Source organism: Leuciscus leuciscus (assembly GCF_965113295.1).
Source record: "Leuciscus leuciscus genome assembly, chromosome: 15".
Taxonomy (NCBI): domain Eukaryota; kingdom Metazoa; phylum Chordata; class Actinopteri; order Cypriniformes; family Leuciscidae; genus Leuciscus; species Leuciscus leuciscus.
The window spans coordinates 38,778,186-38,793,575 of NC_138739.1; the positions used below are offsets into that span (position 1 = coordinate 38,778,186).

Consider the following 15,390-nt stretch of genomic DNA (forward strand, 5'->3'; position numbering starts at 1 on the left):
TGGTATATAGCATGAAAAACAAAATGATGAAAATTAAATAAAAATGTCTCTTTTTATTAATCTGTCATTTCATTTTAATGTTTAATTAATTATATAGATTTGATTAAATATATATATATATATATATAAATAGCTTTCTTAGAAACATCTATTTAATTTATTGATTAAATTATATATTTAATTGAATAGATATTTATTAGCCTATACTTAAGATCATAATATAATTCTTGATTATTGGTAAGATTAGATTTTAATTAAAAAAATCGTAGAAAAACAAAAACTAAGGAAAACAGTTATTTTATAGATTAAATCATATTCATTTAATAGATTTTCATGATACATATAAATGATCATAGTTTAATATAATAGTATGATATAAATTATCATAATATAATTCGTGATTATTGGTAAGACTTTTCTCTTCCCTTTATAGACAGACTTTAATTTTTTATTAATTTTAGATAAAAAACAAAAACAAAACACAGCTTTCTTAGAAGAAAAACGAAGAAAAAAATTAAATCAACAGTTATTTTACAGATTAAATCATATTAATTTAATAGATTTTGATGATACATATAAATTACCATGGTATAATATACATGATCATAATATAATTCTTGATTATGTCTTCATAAACAGACTATATTTTATATTAATTATAGAAGTTCTTAGAGAAAACGGAGTTGAATGAATAAATCAAAAGTTGATTATCAACTAATATATTTCATTCCCGTTTATGATGCAGATAAATGATCACATGATAATTCTTCATCAGCGAGACGTCCCTCTCCCTCCTCATCTGTAGAAGTATCACTGTAGGTCTGAGTGTTTAGCAGTAGGTGGAGCCACATCCACTGCCATTATATCCCAGCAAGAATGTAGCGGTGAGAAAAAACATAATTTGAAAAGGCTTGTGAGAAAAACCTTCCTCTTATAAGAACATGATCGCAGGCACCTCGTGTGTGAGAGACTCCAGCGCTCCTCAACTTACAGAGGGATAAATCACACACGGTAAGCATCTCTTCTCACCCCACACACACACACACACACACACACACTTAGGACTGCTGGGAAGATGGGGACAATCCTATTGTCTAAGGTATATTGTTTTTGCATTGCATGATAAACTCTATGACTTGACTTTTACATCATTTTGATTGATAACTATAGTAACGTTTTGCTAAAACGAGTTATTGAACAATTGAACAACTGCGCTTTGTTTAATAAGGTGCACATAAAGAATCTTGTTACATTACACGAATACTTAGTGCTTTTGAATGGGAATGAACTTCTGCAGGTCTTCACGGAAACAAAAGAAAGCATGATTACACGAATAGGAGGTTTTTCTTGAACAGAAAACAACAATTTCAACTGGAGGTTGCTTGAGGGCTTTGTCAGATAAATATGGTGTCTTAAGTACTAGTTGGTACATGCCTTCAGTTGCACTACTTTTGAAATCGCTGTAATAGCCTTGTACTGTAGATTTACTGTTACTTGTTGTGTTTTATTTGAACTGTTTCTCTCTGACACAATCTGGGAGGTTCAGAGCGAGCTTCAGAGATTCGCATCCTCGGGGAAACCCATTAAATTCAATATTACAAGAGTGAATTTGTCAAGAACATTTCCCACAGTGTTGAAATGAGATCTGATGCCTCAGATATGCCGGATATGCTCGTCTGCACAAGGACAATGTGTTACTTTTGAAAAATGTGCCATGGCATAATTACTTTTATGAAGTGGGTGAACGGGCACACTGTTGTTTTGTGGAGGACTCTGCCAAGTTTCTGCAGGACTGAGCCAGCGTCAACAGCAGTTGTATTCAAACGAAACAATGTGACCTTTGCAGCACGGATGAAATGTAATTGGGGTTTCGGTGGAAACGGTGCAGATGCGTTTGAAGGCGCATGATGGTGATTTATGAAAAAAGTGATCATGTTTTTTTCCCCCCTGTGTTGCAGGTCACAATGCTCGGGATCTGCTTGTGTTTGAGTGTTGCCGTCCGCTTTGCGGTGTCTCAGGAAGCCGAAGCCCAGGAGCCTGTCACATACATGGCAAGTAGTCCAAAACACATAACAGCTGCTTATGGGTATAGCTTATATTTTGTGTTTTGCTTTGTTTTTATGTGTCAAGGTGTGTGTGCTAGGCGCCCATTGATTCCGTTAGTCATTATTCTTCCTTCTTCTTCCATGGTATCCCAAAGAACCGCTTGCGGGAAAGTTATGAAATTTGGCACACAGATAGAGGACAGTCTGAACTGTCACCATACCAAATTTGGAGTCTCTAACTCAATCCCTCTAGCGCCACCAACTGTCCAAATATGTTTATGCTAATACCCTTTGAACCATACGGGCAAGAGACAAAAACTCTGATTTCTTGGCACAAAATTATTTGATTTTCCGGCATGAAAATATTTCCATTTTTAATTTTACGGAAAAACCTACTTTTTCGAACTCGTCCTACACTATAAAAAAAATATCGTGATTTTAACGGTAAATGACTGTATAAATACGACAGTAAAAACCTGCTAATTACTTAACAGTAATACAGTGAATAAATGTAATAGATCTAACCTTACATTTAATGTAATTTTACAGAAAAGGAAATACTGTTCAATTAACAGTTTTTGGAAGTCATTGTACCATTGAACCATAAATTGGCATTCCCATAATTCCCTTCACATTTGATGTATTTTTGTTGAAATAGGCTAACTGTTTCTTCTTAGTTTTTTTTCTATCAGTTATGTACATTAGGGTTTTATCTAATGTTTTAATGTTTTATCTAATGTTTTATCTAATGACATCTAATGTTGTCAAAGGACTGTTGCATTACTCGAGTGTCATGTGTGTCACCATGATGGTGTTTAGTATTTCGAATTAGACAAAAAACACGTCTAAATGAATGTGAGGCCATATCTCTGCAACACTTTATCGAGATGAGTCTTGGTACATGTATTCACAAGCATGACCAGAGGCTACATGCAGCGTTCTGGCACAGCACTGGGTCAGGAGATATGAAAAATGCCTATTTGTGTTTATAACTTCTGAACGGTTTGCTCAAAAACGTATCTCTTTGGGTTCAGGGCAGCATACCGAGTCGAATGATACCCAATTGATCCAATATTGACCATTTTGTGTGGTGGCCATTTTTAATTGTATTGCAAAATGCTGTATTTTATGAACACATTAGCGTATCATTACGAAACTAAGTGTGGGTCATCGGCACCATGCCCTGAAGGTAACATCGCCACCTTCTGGTCAAAATGTATAATGAAATTTCAAAAATTTTTAATAGCTTTTGATTAATTTTAGCTTATTTTAACTTGGTAGATTCTTTGAGTCATACCAAGAACAATGATAACAATTATGCCATATTCGGTCGAACTTGTTGTCCGCCATTTTGAATAGGCTCAGAGCATCTTCAGATCATTTAGTAGCTGCGTTTACATGGGCCCTAATAACGTGTTTGTAATCAGACTAATTGCACAGTTGGTATAAAAAGTCACATGTAACCCCGTCAGGTGGAATGAAGTGGCCAAATCTGCAAATGGCCAAATCAAAATTTCATTCGGACTGTAAGGGGTGGCTTAAAACTTTTCTAATCCATTCGATAGTACGTGTAAACCCTAAATGCGCACATCAACCCGAACACTTTATTTAGTGTTTATGTAAACACTATGTTCAGATTCATCAATTGGAGTGATTTCGTTTCAATTGAAACAAAAATCGTCCATTTAAACGTAGCTATCGTCACCTCAGCGCCACCTACTGGTCAAAAGTGATAAGCAATTAAATCAAATGATTGCATTTGGTAAATAATCAAAAAATGTCTTTAATTACTCATTTTTGCAGTCGATCTGATGCTCCCAGCAATGCGTGGATAATTCATCATGACTTTTTTCGTGCTGGGCCACTTAATTGCTGCTTCCAGCTATATTTTTGTTTTGTTTTGTGTTTTATGTGTATTTATTTATTTAAAAAAATTTAGATCAGTGCTGGGTTGTGGCAGGAAGGGCACCTGGCATAAAACATGTGCCAAATCAGCTGTGCGGATTATTCAGATGACAAAAAAAGGGAGCAAGAGAGATAGATAGACATAAACATAAATTTCACATCAGTAATCTGTATATGTAAATGTTGTTTTGTGTTTGGTTTATGCATGTTTTTATTTATTCTCAAAAATCTGATGGATGGATGGATGGATAGATAGATAGATAGATAGATAGATAGATAGATAGATAGATAGATAGATAGATAGATAGATAGATAGATAGATAGATAGATAGATAGATAGATAGATAGATAGATAGATAGATAGATAATCTGTATGTGTAAATAAATAGTCAGAGGTGAATTTTTAATCAGCCATCAGTTTTTTGATATCTTGCTAAAACCAATTTTTATCATTAATTATGAACTCATATTTATGATCTCTTGCTTCTTACACATTTTTCTTTTGCAGTGCACTGAAGGTTATGAATTTGACTTTGAGAAACAAATCTGTAAAGGTAACACAACTCTTTCCCCCTCAATCAGATTTCTTTATAGTACAAGCATTAATGTTGAACCATAATATCTAATCATGTTTCTACACATAGATATAGATGAATGCAAGACAGTGCAGGACGCCTGCAAAGGGGGCATGAAATGCGTCAACCATTTTGGTGGATACCTCTGCTTACCCCACAACGCTCAGATAATCGTCAGTAACGGCGAGGATGAGCCCACTACTGCCCCACCCGTGGAAAGAGGAGATGTTCAGCACGGGATAGCCCCCAATTACAGGGGCGAATACTCCAGAGTCATTCAAAGCGCAACACATACAATCCAGTGTGGTGTCGGTTTCATGCCAGACTCTCAGAACTACTGCAGAGGTGAGCAATAGCTGTGTCTACTTGGTTATTTGCAGTATTTGTTGTGATTATGGAGTTTAAAGATCTCTGTGAATGGCGTGTGTAAAATAGTTTGGTGTTAAATTTCTAAATGTTGTCCTGGTGTTTGTGCACCCAATTTTTGGGGGTCTGGACATTGCATTATATCGGGCGAAACGCTTATACACTTGCTCTTCATTGGCATCAATGGTTCAATCAAGAACATTTTACTTCCATGGAACCTTCCCATTCCACAAAAGGTTCTTTATCTGGAAAAAGGATTATTGATTATTAGAATGTTCTCCACGCCAAGACAAAAATGGTTCTTCTATGGCATTGCTGTGAAAACCTCTTTTGGAACCTTTATTTTTAAGTGTAATTTTGGAAAAAAGAAGGATTCCTTAAATTATATCAAATTCCCCCAAAAATATTTCTGCCATACGGAGCAAAAATGTATTACAGTGGCACCCTGTGTCCAATTCTCACAAAATTTGGTACATAGCTTCTTGTGGACACCCTGCACATGTATACCAAATTTCACAATGAACGGATTAAAATTTTACTTTCAATTAAAAGTTCATTTCAAATGGCTGCTTAAATTTGATTGGCTGCTGTTTATTCTTGTTGATTTGTTCGAAACCATGTACTTCCAATACTATATAGAACGGGAGAGGAGTTGTGGATGGCAGGGAAGTGACACAGCTGGCAGCATACGTCACATGAAGGTGGCAACATGGTACAGATGTGTGCCGCACAAGCCCTGAAAAGTGAAGCCAAAGCGTCTCGATCGCCCCCCGGTGACTGGTCCTAGTATAGGTCATAAACCCCGCCTCCCATGATTGATGTCATGATTGACAGCTGTGATTGACAGGTTCTCTGAGCGAAGTAGTCACTTAAGCACCAACAGACTTTTTTTCAGGATTTTCGGAGGACTGAGGAGATTGGAGCTAAATATTTAATATCTAAAGTTCTATAATTAATAAAAAAATCGAAATCAGATCGCTACTGCGCAGACTCAGGTCCCGACATGTCAGCGCCATATCGGGACACTGGCGGCTTCACTTCTCACCAGTGGAAGAGAGCGAAGGGGCATTGTCCATCTTTTTTTACAGTCTATGGGACAGAAAATTGGCTGATACATTGGAATACAGTGAAAACACTATTGAAAAACACAATGGTTGGTTATGAAAATTGCATCACACATAATGTCCGCAAGAAGGAGTTGAAAGTGTATAAATGAGATATACTTTGCGTTTTACTCATGCAAAAAATATTTTTGTCTATTAGATGATACACTCCAAATTTTGTGGCATAGGATGTGTTTGAAAAAATAGGTTTTAGTTTTTAAAATGAAGAGAAAACGTATTCTGTCCCACACAGCTCCAAAGTTATTAGCGAAATTTAAAGTAGCTTATTAGCCTATAACTAATAAGTTTGCAGCACTTGAAATCTAACCAGACCATGCTAACAAGCCAAACACACTGACCCCTTGGGAAGTCATTGTGTCACTCTTTGGGATGTTGTTGTATCTGTTCAGAGGATGCAGTGCCAGAAATCTGCTTCCTCTGGGTCTGTCTTCTTCTATCTGGTGGATAAAACAATTTTTGTGTGTGTGCTAATGATGTTTTTCTTTCCCAACTTGATAGATGGCTCAGTCGTGTTACAGCATGCAGAATCCCTGTGCTAGAAGCAAACAATTTAGGTTGCATAAACCATTCAAGATGAGACTGAAAGACATGAATTGCAAAGACATGCCAACTAACATTTCATCCCAAAAGAGTAATACATTTGTTTCCCAATCTTAAATCATTTTATTAGATACCATGAGCAGTCGTTTGCACGGATTCCATTTGCTGTATTTCTTGATGGCTAATCCCACTCCCCTTACGAAAAAAAAGTATACTTCAAGTTCATTTTATGAAGTATACTTGAGTAATGTTCAAGTATATTTTTAAGTATACTTTATGTAGTAAGTATACTAATGTCAATATGTACTAGTAGTAAACTTGTAAGTGTACTATTTTAATACCGCTTGGGACTAAATTGGCCCACTTGAAGTATATAAAAGTATATGTTTAAGTGTACTATAAGTGTAACAGTAGTAAACTTTAAGTTCATAATTATGTTTCTCATTTGTACTGCAAGTGAACTTATGAGTATACTAGTAGTTTACTATTTTAATACTTGTAGCAACTTTGAAGTATACTCTCAGTAAACTACTAGTTTAGTAGTTTTATACTACAAGTTTTATTTTAATGTACTCTCAGTAAACTACTAGTTTAGTAGTTTTATACTACAAGTTTTCTTTAAGTGAACTTAACATTATACTTATAGTTTACCATTTATATATTATTTTTACTCTTTTAGTGTACTCTCAGTAAACTACTAGTTTAGTATTTTTATTCTACAAGTTTTCTTTAAGTGAACTTAACATTATACTTATAGTTTACTATTTATATACAATTTTTGCAGTTGCAGTAGGCCTATACTACTATGTTCAAATGTTATTTTTTTATACTTGAAAAATACCTTTAACTCTACTTTAATTTTAAAAACATTTTATTAGCTTCATGCATCCTTTTTTATCAACACTTGAATGTCAGTAAGTTTCATAAAGGCAACATTTTAAACAAAATAGTTGAGAAAATCACATTTTTGTCAAAGACTACGCCTTGATCAGATCCAGAACGATGATCAAAACACAGGTGGAGTAGATCGAGTCCAACACCCCCAAAGCTTCACTGTCTTCATGGGTTAGGCCTACGCTTCATCTCATTTGGAAACATTAAGCAGTTTTGATTTACAAGCTGTTTAATGTTTGATATTACATTATTTTACATTTGAGTGAGCAATCTTCTATCACTTGTTTCAGCTTCTTCTTCCCCTGTGTTTTGATCCAGAGATTCTGTACTAGAAGATGTGTCATAGCGCCCCCTACCGTATACCAGTGAAAACATGGATAGCTGGAAAATTCAGTCAATGGTGGGGAAAAGTTAAATTAAAGTAAATATGTACACTACCAGTGGACTAGCCTACACAAAAATTCAGATACGCAGAATTAGAAACATATCTGTTTTATATCAATATTTTAAGCAATATTTTCAAACAAAGTTTCATAAGACTGTATATGAAAAACGATGTAAAAAAAAAAGTATATTTAATAGGCTACTCGATCAAAAGAGTTAACACAACTACAAGCCAAGTATACTTTGAATAATTCAAATTTTAAGTATATCTCGATCAAAAGATTGAGTACAAGTATAGGCCAAATATACTTGGACTTTTCTCTCAGTGTAAGTCAAGTACACTTAAGTGTAATTAAGTATATTTTTGAGAAGTATATAAAATGTAGACTGAAAGTATGCTTTCTTCTTTTTAGTTGAAAAGAAGTATACTAATAGAACACTTGAATAAACTTATTTTCCATGCTTATTTTATTTACTCTATAAGCTATTCCACCCGAAAGTTTGTTACTATATAAAGCTGAACATGTTAGTTTATAAGACGGTGTGTAATATTATGTTTTTTAAAAAGTATTTAATAAGCTACTCAATCAAAATAGTAAACACAAGTACAAGCCAAGAATACTTAGAATACTTAATTATACTTTTAAGTATATTTCGATCAACAAGTATAGGCCAAATATACTTAGACTTTTCTGTCAGTATAAGTCAAGTATACTTAAGTGCAATTTGAAGTATATTTCTGAGAAGTACATAAAAAGTAGACTGAAAGTATACTTTCTTATTTTTAGTTTAAAAGAAGTATACTAATAGAACACTTGAATAAACTTCTTTTTCGTAAAGGTCCTGCTGAAGAGTTCAGGAGAAATCCGCATCTGGTCAGAGTTGGTTCATACTGGTTAGCATTGGTTTGGTTTTTGGTCTTGCTGGTGGATCATACTGTTTAAGAGCAAAACACAGCTGGTGCAGCTTTCATACCAGTTTCAAGAAAAGTTTCTATTTAAATGTCATGTGGTGACATCAAAAAGTAATAATATATTTTCCTTATACCTTGAATTCATTTGAGCGTACACATCGTAATCATTATTTTCACACAAGATTTTTTAAATACACTTTTAAAGGTAACATTTTTATTTATTAATTAATACATTTTAATCATATTTTTGGGGACCAAAACCACATGACATTTTACAACCTGAATTATGTGATTTTTTAAAATATATTTATCAGAAGTGATCATTGCATCAACCTGGTACCTTTAAACACGACTTAGTCTACAAGACTAGTGCACCAACCATTGTATTATAACTGGTTCTTTCTGTAATCAAACAGCTAACAGGTTATGTGCAGTTGTTTGAGGAAGTATAGGTCAGGACATGCATCTCTCAGCCCATTAAAATGAGTCAACAATTAGCTTGGGCCTCTTCCCGCAAAGAGAGTCGGCCTTCCTTCGATGTTTACATATTTTCGGCCAGTCTCTTTCAGAAGTGCCTTGGCAGTGATTCCTTTGGAATCTGACACCAGTTTGTTGGAATTAAATCACATCATGTGGGTGATCACAGACTCCAGGTGTGCCTCTCTCAGAAAGGTGGGCGAGAAAACTGCAAGCTTTTTGTCTGAACTCTCGCCTGCGAGGTCTCGCACCTCATTTTTTCCAGTGTGCATCGGCCAGTTTGGCTATCAGCAGTGCTGAACCCCCTGAAAGGGCCCAAACGCTGGTCAGTAAAAGCTTTGGAAACAGTCGACGAGAGGCCCCGGGAGGCTTCGGATCTGTGCGTTGACATTATTCTCACATTAATGCTTCAAATAGATCACTAGGAGGAATCTGCCTGAACGTCCTTTCGTTTGGATAAGAAGGTTTTGCACTCACATGTGTTGCACATCCAATAGCCTGTATATGAATCACAGAAAACTGGGCTATTCTTGGGCCTTTGTATATAGTTACTTGACCAAACCTGGCAGATAAGCGCAGACCACCCATGATGGCCCCCACACTGTGAAAGGACACTCTCTGCACTCCAGAACTAAGCTGGAAATCTCGCCAGACATACCAAAGAATGATTAGGAGTGCAGAAAAGATGTGTGTTTTGGATTATGCTACCTGTTGTTTTAAATAAGTGGTGTTATTAGTGTTATATTTGAGGAACTGAATTAAATGGGCAGTGAATTGCATTAACAGGCCAGCAGCTATTTTGTTTATTACTCATGCACTTGCATTTTTTATTTTTATCATTTGTCATTAATGTTCAATTGCGTTCCACTTTTCTTTTTTTCTTTTTTTACAGATGTGAATGAATGTCTCACTTCAAACCCCTGCCAACATCAGTGCTACAATCTGATTGGCTCTTACCTCTGCCAATGTGAAGTCGGATACGAACTGGCTTCAGACTCCGTCTCCTGCCAAGGTTATTTTTTAAAGTATTTTTTACACTTTATAAACCTATGAAAGAAAGTATAGCTTTTAAATTTTTGTTTTAATTGCATGCTAGTTTTTGTGCGAATATTCCTGGATATTTTTTTTTACCTAGTAACAAAGACAACAATTACGACTCTTCCCTAAGTGTATGTAAACAAATGAGTAAAGCATTCACAGCAATATGCTTACAAACGTCCGACTGACATTCGATTCATTTAGTTGAGGTGAATCTCACAGTGTCTTAGCATGAGGGAGTTGCTAACATCGACACTATCCTGTTGTAGCCAATCAGATCAACACATTCACAATCAAACAGTATTTCAATGCCAATAACATTGCACAATGTATTTTCCCCCATGTATATATATCTCACATATCTTAATGATTTTAATGACCATTGGACAATTGAGTATTATGTGATTATACATTTAAAATTCATAAAGAAATATAGTTATTACGATATCAAACACAGAGAACACAGAATTCAGTGTAGGTTTGCTATTACTTCTACTAACTTGCATATTGCCTGCTTGCAAACGGAAGGATACGTTAGCTTAAGAGGGTAACCTGTTAGCATGTTATCCTTATGATATTGAATATTTGTTGGTATATAATGTCATGTGTGAAATAGCCATTTAAATGAGATTAAGTTATGACATATATTGTCTTATATATTGTTGATATAACAGCCTACTTGGCACTGAAATATTATATATAAATACATTGATGGAAAAATACTGCACTGCAGTTTTGTCATCTGCATTCTGATTGGCTGTCAATGATTTTATTCTTCATCAGCTAAAAAAAAAAAAAAAAAAAAAAACCTTCTTAAAGTGATTTCACTTTATAGTTATAGTTATCATTATCATTATAGTTATCATCCCTGGTAAGAATGGGACTTAAAGTTAAAAATTACAAAACTATCCATATATTATTTTCAAATCAAGACAAAAAGTATGTGGACACTTTCTGGTTGTCATATGTTAGTGTAGTGTAGTAAACTTTTGTTTAATTTTTATCGAGATGTGGTCCAGAGACATTCAATTGAAAACATCCAGGAATGTTACGCAGTGATTAGCAATATCCTTGTGTTTTCCAGACATCGATGAGTGTGATTTCTCAAACTACATGTGCCAGTTCCAATGTGTGAATCAACCCGGAGGATACAGTTGTGTGTGTCCTGAGGGATACCAGCTCCAAGGGACACGGATGTGCCAAGGTAGATTCCCGTTTGCTTAGTTCAGGGCTCCTGAAGTGGCTTCTGAAGTTGCTCATTGACCTTTTCCACCCTGTTAATAGATGTAAATGAGTGTGAAGCAACACACAACTGCAGAGAAGATGAAATGTGTTGGAATTACTACGGAGGATTCCGTTGCTATCCCAGAAACCCCTGCCGTGAGCCATACGTGAAAACAGGAGAAGGGTGTGTCAAAAGTCCTAATAAAATCATGCTGTGTTGCAATAAAAAAATGTTTTTTTAACCATTTAACTCTCCACCAACAGTCGCTGTCGGTGCCAGTCGCCAAATGTTTGCCGGGGACTGCCGCCTGTCATTGTCTACAAGTACATGAGCATCTTTTCCGATCGCTCAGTGCCTGCGGATATCTTCCAGATTCAAGCTACCAGTGTCTACCCCAATATGGTAAACACTTTCACGATCAAATCCGGCAATGAGGGAGGAGAATTCTACCTGAGGGTAAGACGTGACAATTTTTTCAGTTTACCCAATCTTAAATCAGTGATTACAGCCTTTCAAACATAAAAAAAGGGATAGTTTCCTATTTAAATTCATGGCATTTCTCCGCGGAAACAGGTCTTAAGTCAACCCTGTTACATTTGACTTTTTTTGTTGTTGAACATACATGGTTGAAGATCAGTGCAAAATGTCTAATATTTATTTCTGTAAAAGACTCTCACTATTATTTTTCATAACAGAGTTGAACAATTGAACTTGACAATATAACTGTAAACATAATTAAAAAAACTTGTACAGACTGTAAGAGATACTTACCAGTTTGAACCAGAACTCATGACATTAATTTTCCAAACCAGGTTTAGCACCAAACTTTTTGGTTTGAATGTTAGAGGGTTGAAGACCAGTGCAAAAAGGTCTATTAATGGCCTTTTTTCTGTAAAAGACTAATCATTATTATTTTACATAACAGAGTTGAACAATTGTGCTTGAAAATATTACTGTAAACAAAGCAAAAACGTATAAAGACTGTAAGAGATATTTCCCTCTGTTTGAACCCATGACATTCATTTTCCAAAACAGGTTCAGCACCAACCATGCTACATTTAAAATGCTTTCAGGTTGATTGTTACAGGGCTGAAGATCAGTACAAAACGTCTAATAATGGCAAACAATGCACAACATTTACAGTCAGTATTCTTGCTCTTTTTGCTGAGAATTTGTTTCTGTAAAAAAAAGAAAAAGATCACTGTTATTTTTCCATAACAGAGTTGAACAATTGAGGTTGACAACATAACTATAAACAATATATATTTTTTTAAACTGATGAAGACTGTTATAGATACTTACCTCACTTTGATCCCATGACATTTCACTTCCAAAACCAGTTTAGTGCCAACCCTGTTACATTTAAAATGTTTTGGGGTTGAAAGTTACAGGATTGAAGATCAGTGCAAAAAGGTCTAATAACGACCTATTCTTGCACTGCAAAACTTCTGATTATTTAGTCAGTCGTCTTGTGCTTTTTGCCAAGAATTTCTTTTTCTGTAAAAACCGATCACTCTTATTTTCCCATAACAGGGTTGAACAATAATTGGGGTTGATGACATTACATTAAAAAAAAAAATGATAGAGACTGTAAGAGATTACTTACCTCACTTTGAACCCATGACACTCCAAAAGAGGTTTAGCACCAACCCTGTTACATTTAAAATGTTGTGTGGCTGAATGTTACAGGGTTGAAGATCAGTGCAAAATCTAGCACTCCACAACATCAGATTACTTATAGTCGCATTTTTTGTCAAGAACAATATAAATAAAAAAAAACAGTTATATTAATATAAATGAGTCACTTTGACTAATAACATTTGCTTGTGGTGTAGTCTCTCTCGTGATTGTCTTTCTCTTTGTCTTTCAGCGCTCCAGTAATGTAAGTGCCATGTTGGTAATGACCAAACCGTTGACTGGACCTAGAGAACATGTTGTGGATCTGGAGATGGTCACCCAGAGTAATGCCTTGAGCTACCGTTCCAGCTCACTGCTGAGGCTCACTATTATAGTGGGTCCATACCCTTTCTAAATCATCTAGTTTTGACTGAATCAGCACCTTGGTTTTAATGTTTGTACTGCAGCTTACTATGTTTAAAATGTTCAACACAGCATGGTCACCTGGCCTTGATCAGTGGTTCTTAACTGGTTGGTTTTAACCCAAAAATGGATCATAGATGGAAACCAATTCTAAATTAATCAATAGATTCATTAATATTGGAATGTTTATCTTTATATGATAAATCTTTTGTATAATACATTTCATGGTACTGTATTGAGTCCGATGTAAAACGTGCCCCCCCTCGAAGCAAAACCAGCTGAGAACCACTGGTCTAGATAGTTGCATATTTACTGGGGAATTGATTTACTAGTCATAAAAAGTAGGCTGTCTGGTTTATTGAAGCTTTCAAGTAATTTGTACTTTGAAAAATGAAAGACAAGGTCTGAGAGGGTGACATGAAGACCAAGAAATATCTGGAAAACAACACAGCTGGATAACAGAAAAAAAACACGGTTGCTCAAGTTTCATTCTGAAAAGCACTTATAGGTCACTCTTTGTCTTGATAGTAAGAGGATTTTCTCGAGATTCTGCTGCATGGGTCCATGGGCCTACTCACTTCTTGACTTTCTTTCTTCTACAGAGCATATAAGGTGAAGTTTAGCAGAATGTCCCACGTGCTTGTTTCCATACATTAAACGTCAATGGGGAACAGAAGCTGTGGAGCTCCAAAAAAAAAGACAAAACGCACCATAAAAGCTCAGCTATATTGCAAGTCTTCTGAAAAGACCAAAATGTAGGTTATACACTTGGAATTGTTCCCTCCACCACAGCTCTCAAATCTCTCCATATTCAAATCGCTCTCACAATTCGTTACGTCAAATGCAGCATTTACCAACCATACGTTTTGGCCTGTTTGGGGCCATTCACACATTGCAAAAATGCAATACGTGGGCGATGGAATGGGGGGTAAAAACCAAGGTTGTTGAACTTATTTTAACTTCAGTTGTGCAGTTTTAGAGCACAGTGTCATGTGTAAAAGACACAAGACTTGAGCTCAGTGGCCAAAGACATCAATGTAGGTAGCACATGTTTACATAGAAGTAACAGAGAGGAATACAAAAACACATTCCATGTGAATGGACCCCTTACTGACACAAAACTATCATATGGCTTTAAAACACAGACCCCAATTTATGTTTCTACCGGTGGGTGTCCACGCTCCGTAACCCCAAGTGCAAATACATTAACAACCATATATAAACACATTTCTATTCACCTCTGTTTCCATGAGCAACACACACATACGCAACAAATGACCCTTAAAAATGTTAACATGCTCGTTGCTTAATACTCAATTATACTTGGTGTTAGTTTTTCAAGAATAGGCCTGCTGTCTTTTTTTTCCGTGCGATGGTGCGCTTGATGAATTCATTACACTAAAGTTATTTGTGTCTCACGAGGAGAAACAACAAATACATCTAACCAACCAAAGAAAACCACATATTCTTTCCATGAGTGTTGTCACGGGTCGGGTCGCTCTCTTGCTGATATACCTGATGATTTTGGAGTTAATTACTTAAAATGCAATTTATTATCGTGGAAAAAAAACAGAAAGCACAAGCTTTTGTGACAGGTTGTTATGCTGTAATGTTAAACATAACAGTAGAATTGTGTGTATTATGACCTGTCGGGACCCGATGTGTGATCCACCAATCAGAGAGGTTCCCGAATCTCAATCGATTTGGTGATTGGTTACGATGGAGGAGAAATATCTTGTGGGTGCTCGAGCCCTCAAGCTAAAGACTTACAATATAGTGCACGTCATATGCTCTTCTTTTATTGTGTTTTTTTTTTTTTGTCCCTATTCGCTGTTACTGTATGGAAAAGAGCAGCGTGAACATT

General features: G+C 35.6%; 1 protein-coding gene across 3 annotated transcripts; it reads left to right on the plus strand.

Annotated features, from left to right (window-relative positions):
* The first annotated feature begins 861 nt into the window (after window positions 1–861).
* On the plus strand, window positions 862–15,337 carry LOC309475191 (EGF-containing fibulin-like extracellular matrix protein 1). Of its 3 annotated transcripts, none has more exons than XM_082137889.1 (9): window positions 862–1,011; window positions 1,959–2,051; window positions 4,459–4,504; window positions 4,595–4,870; window positions 10,116–10,235; window positions 11,346–11,465; window positions 11,546–11,669; window positions 11,750–11,942; window positions 13,357–15,337. In XM_082137889.1, the coding sequence occupies exons 2-9, from the start codon at window positions 1,965–1,967 to the stop codon at window positions 13,516–13,518; spliced, it is 1,128 nt and encodes a 375-aa protein (XP_081994015.1). In that variant the 5' UTR covers window positions 862–1,011; window positions 1,959–1,964; the 3' UTR covers window positions 13,519–15,337. The 3 variants fall into 3 exon arrangements, with proteins under 3 accessions (XP_081994015.1, XP_081994014.1, XP_081994016.1); XM_082137888.1 differs by lacking the exon at window positions 862–1,011 and adding an exon at window positions 1,035–1,099; XM_082137890.1 differs by lacking the exon at window positions 862–1,011 and adding an exon at window positions 1,643–1,858.
* The last annotated feature ends 53 nt before the right edge of the window (window positions 15,338–15,390 follow it).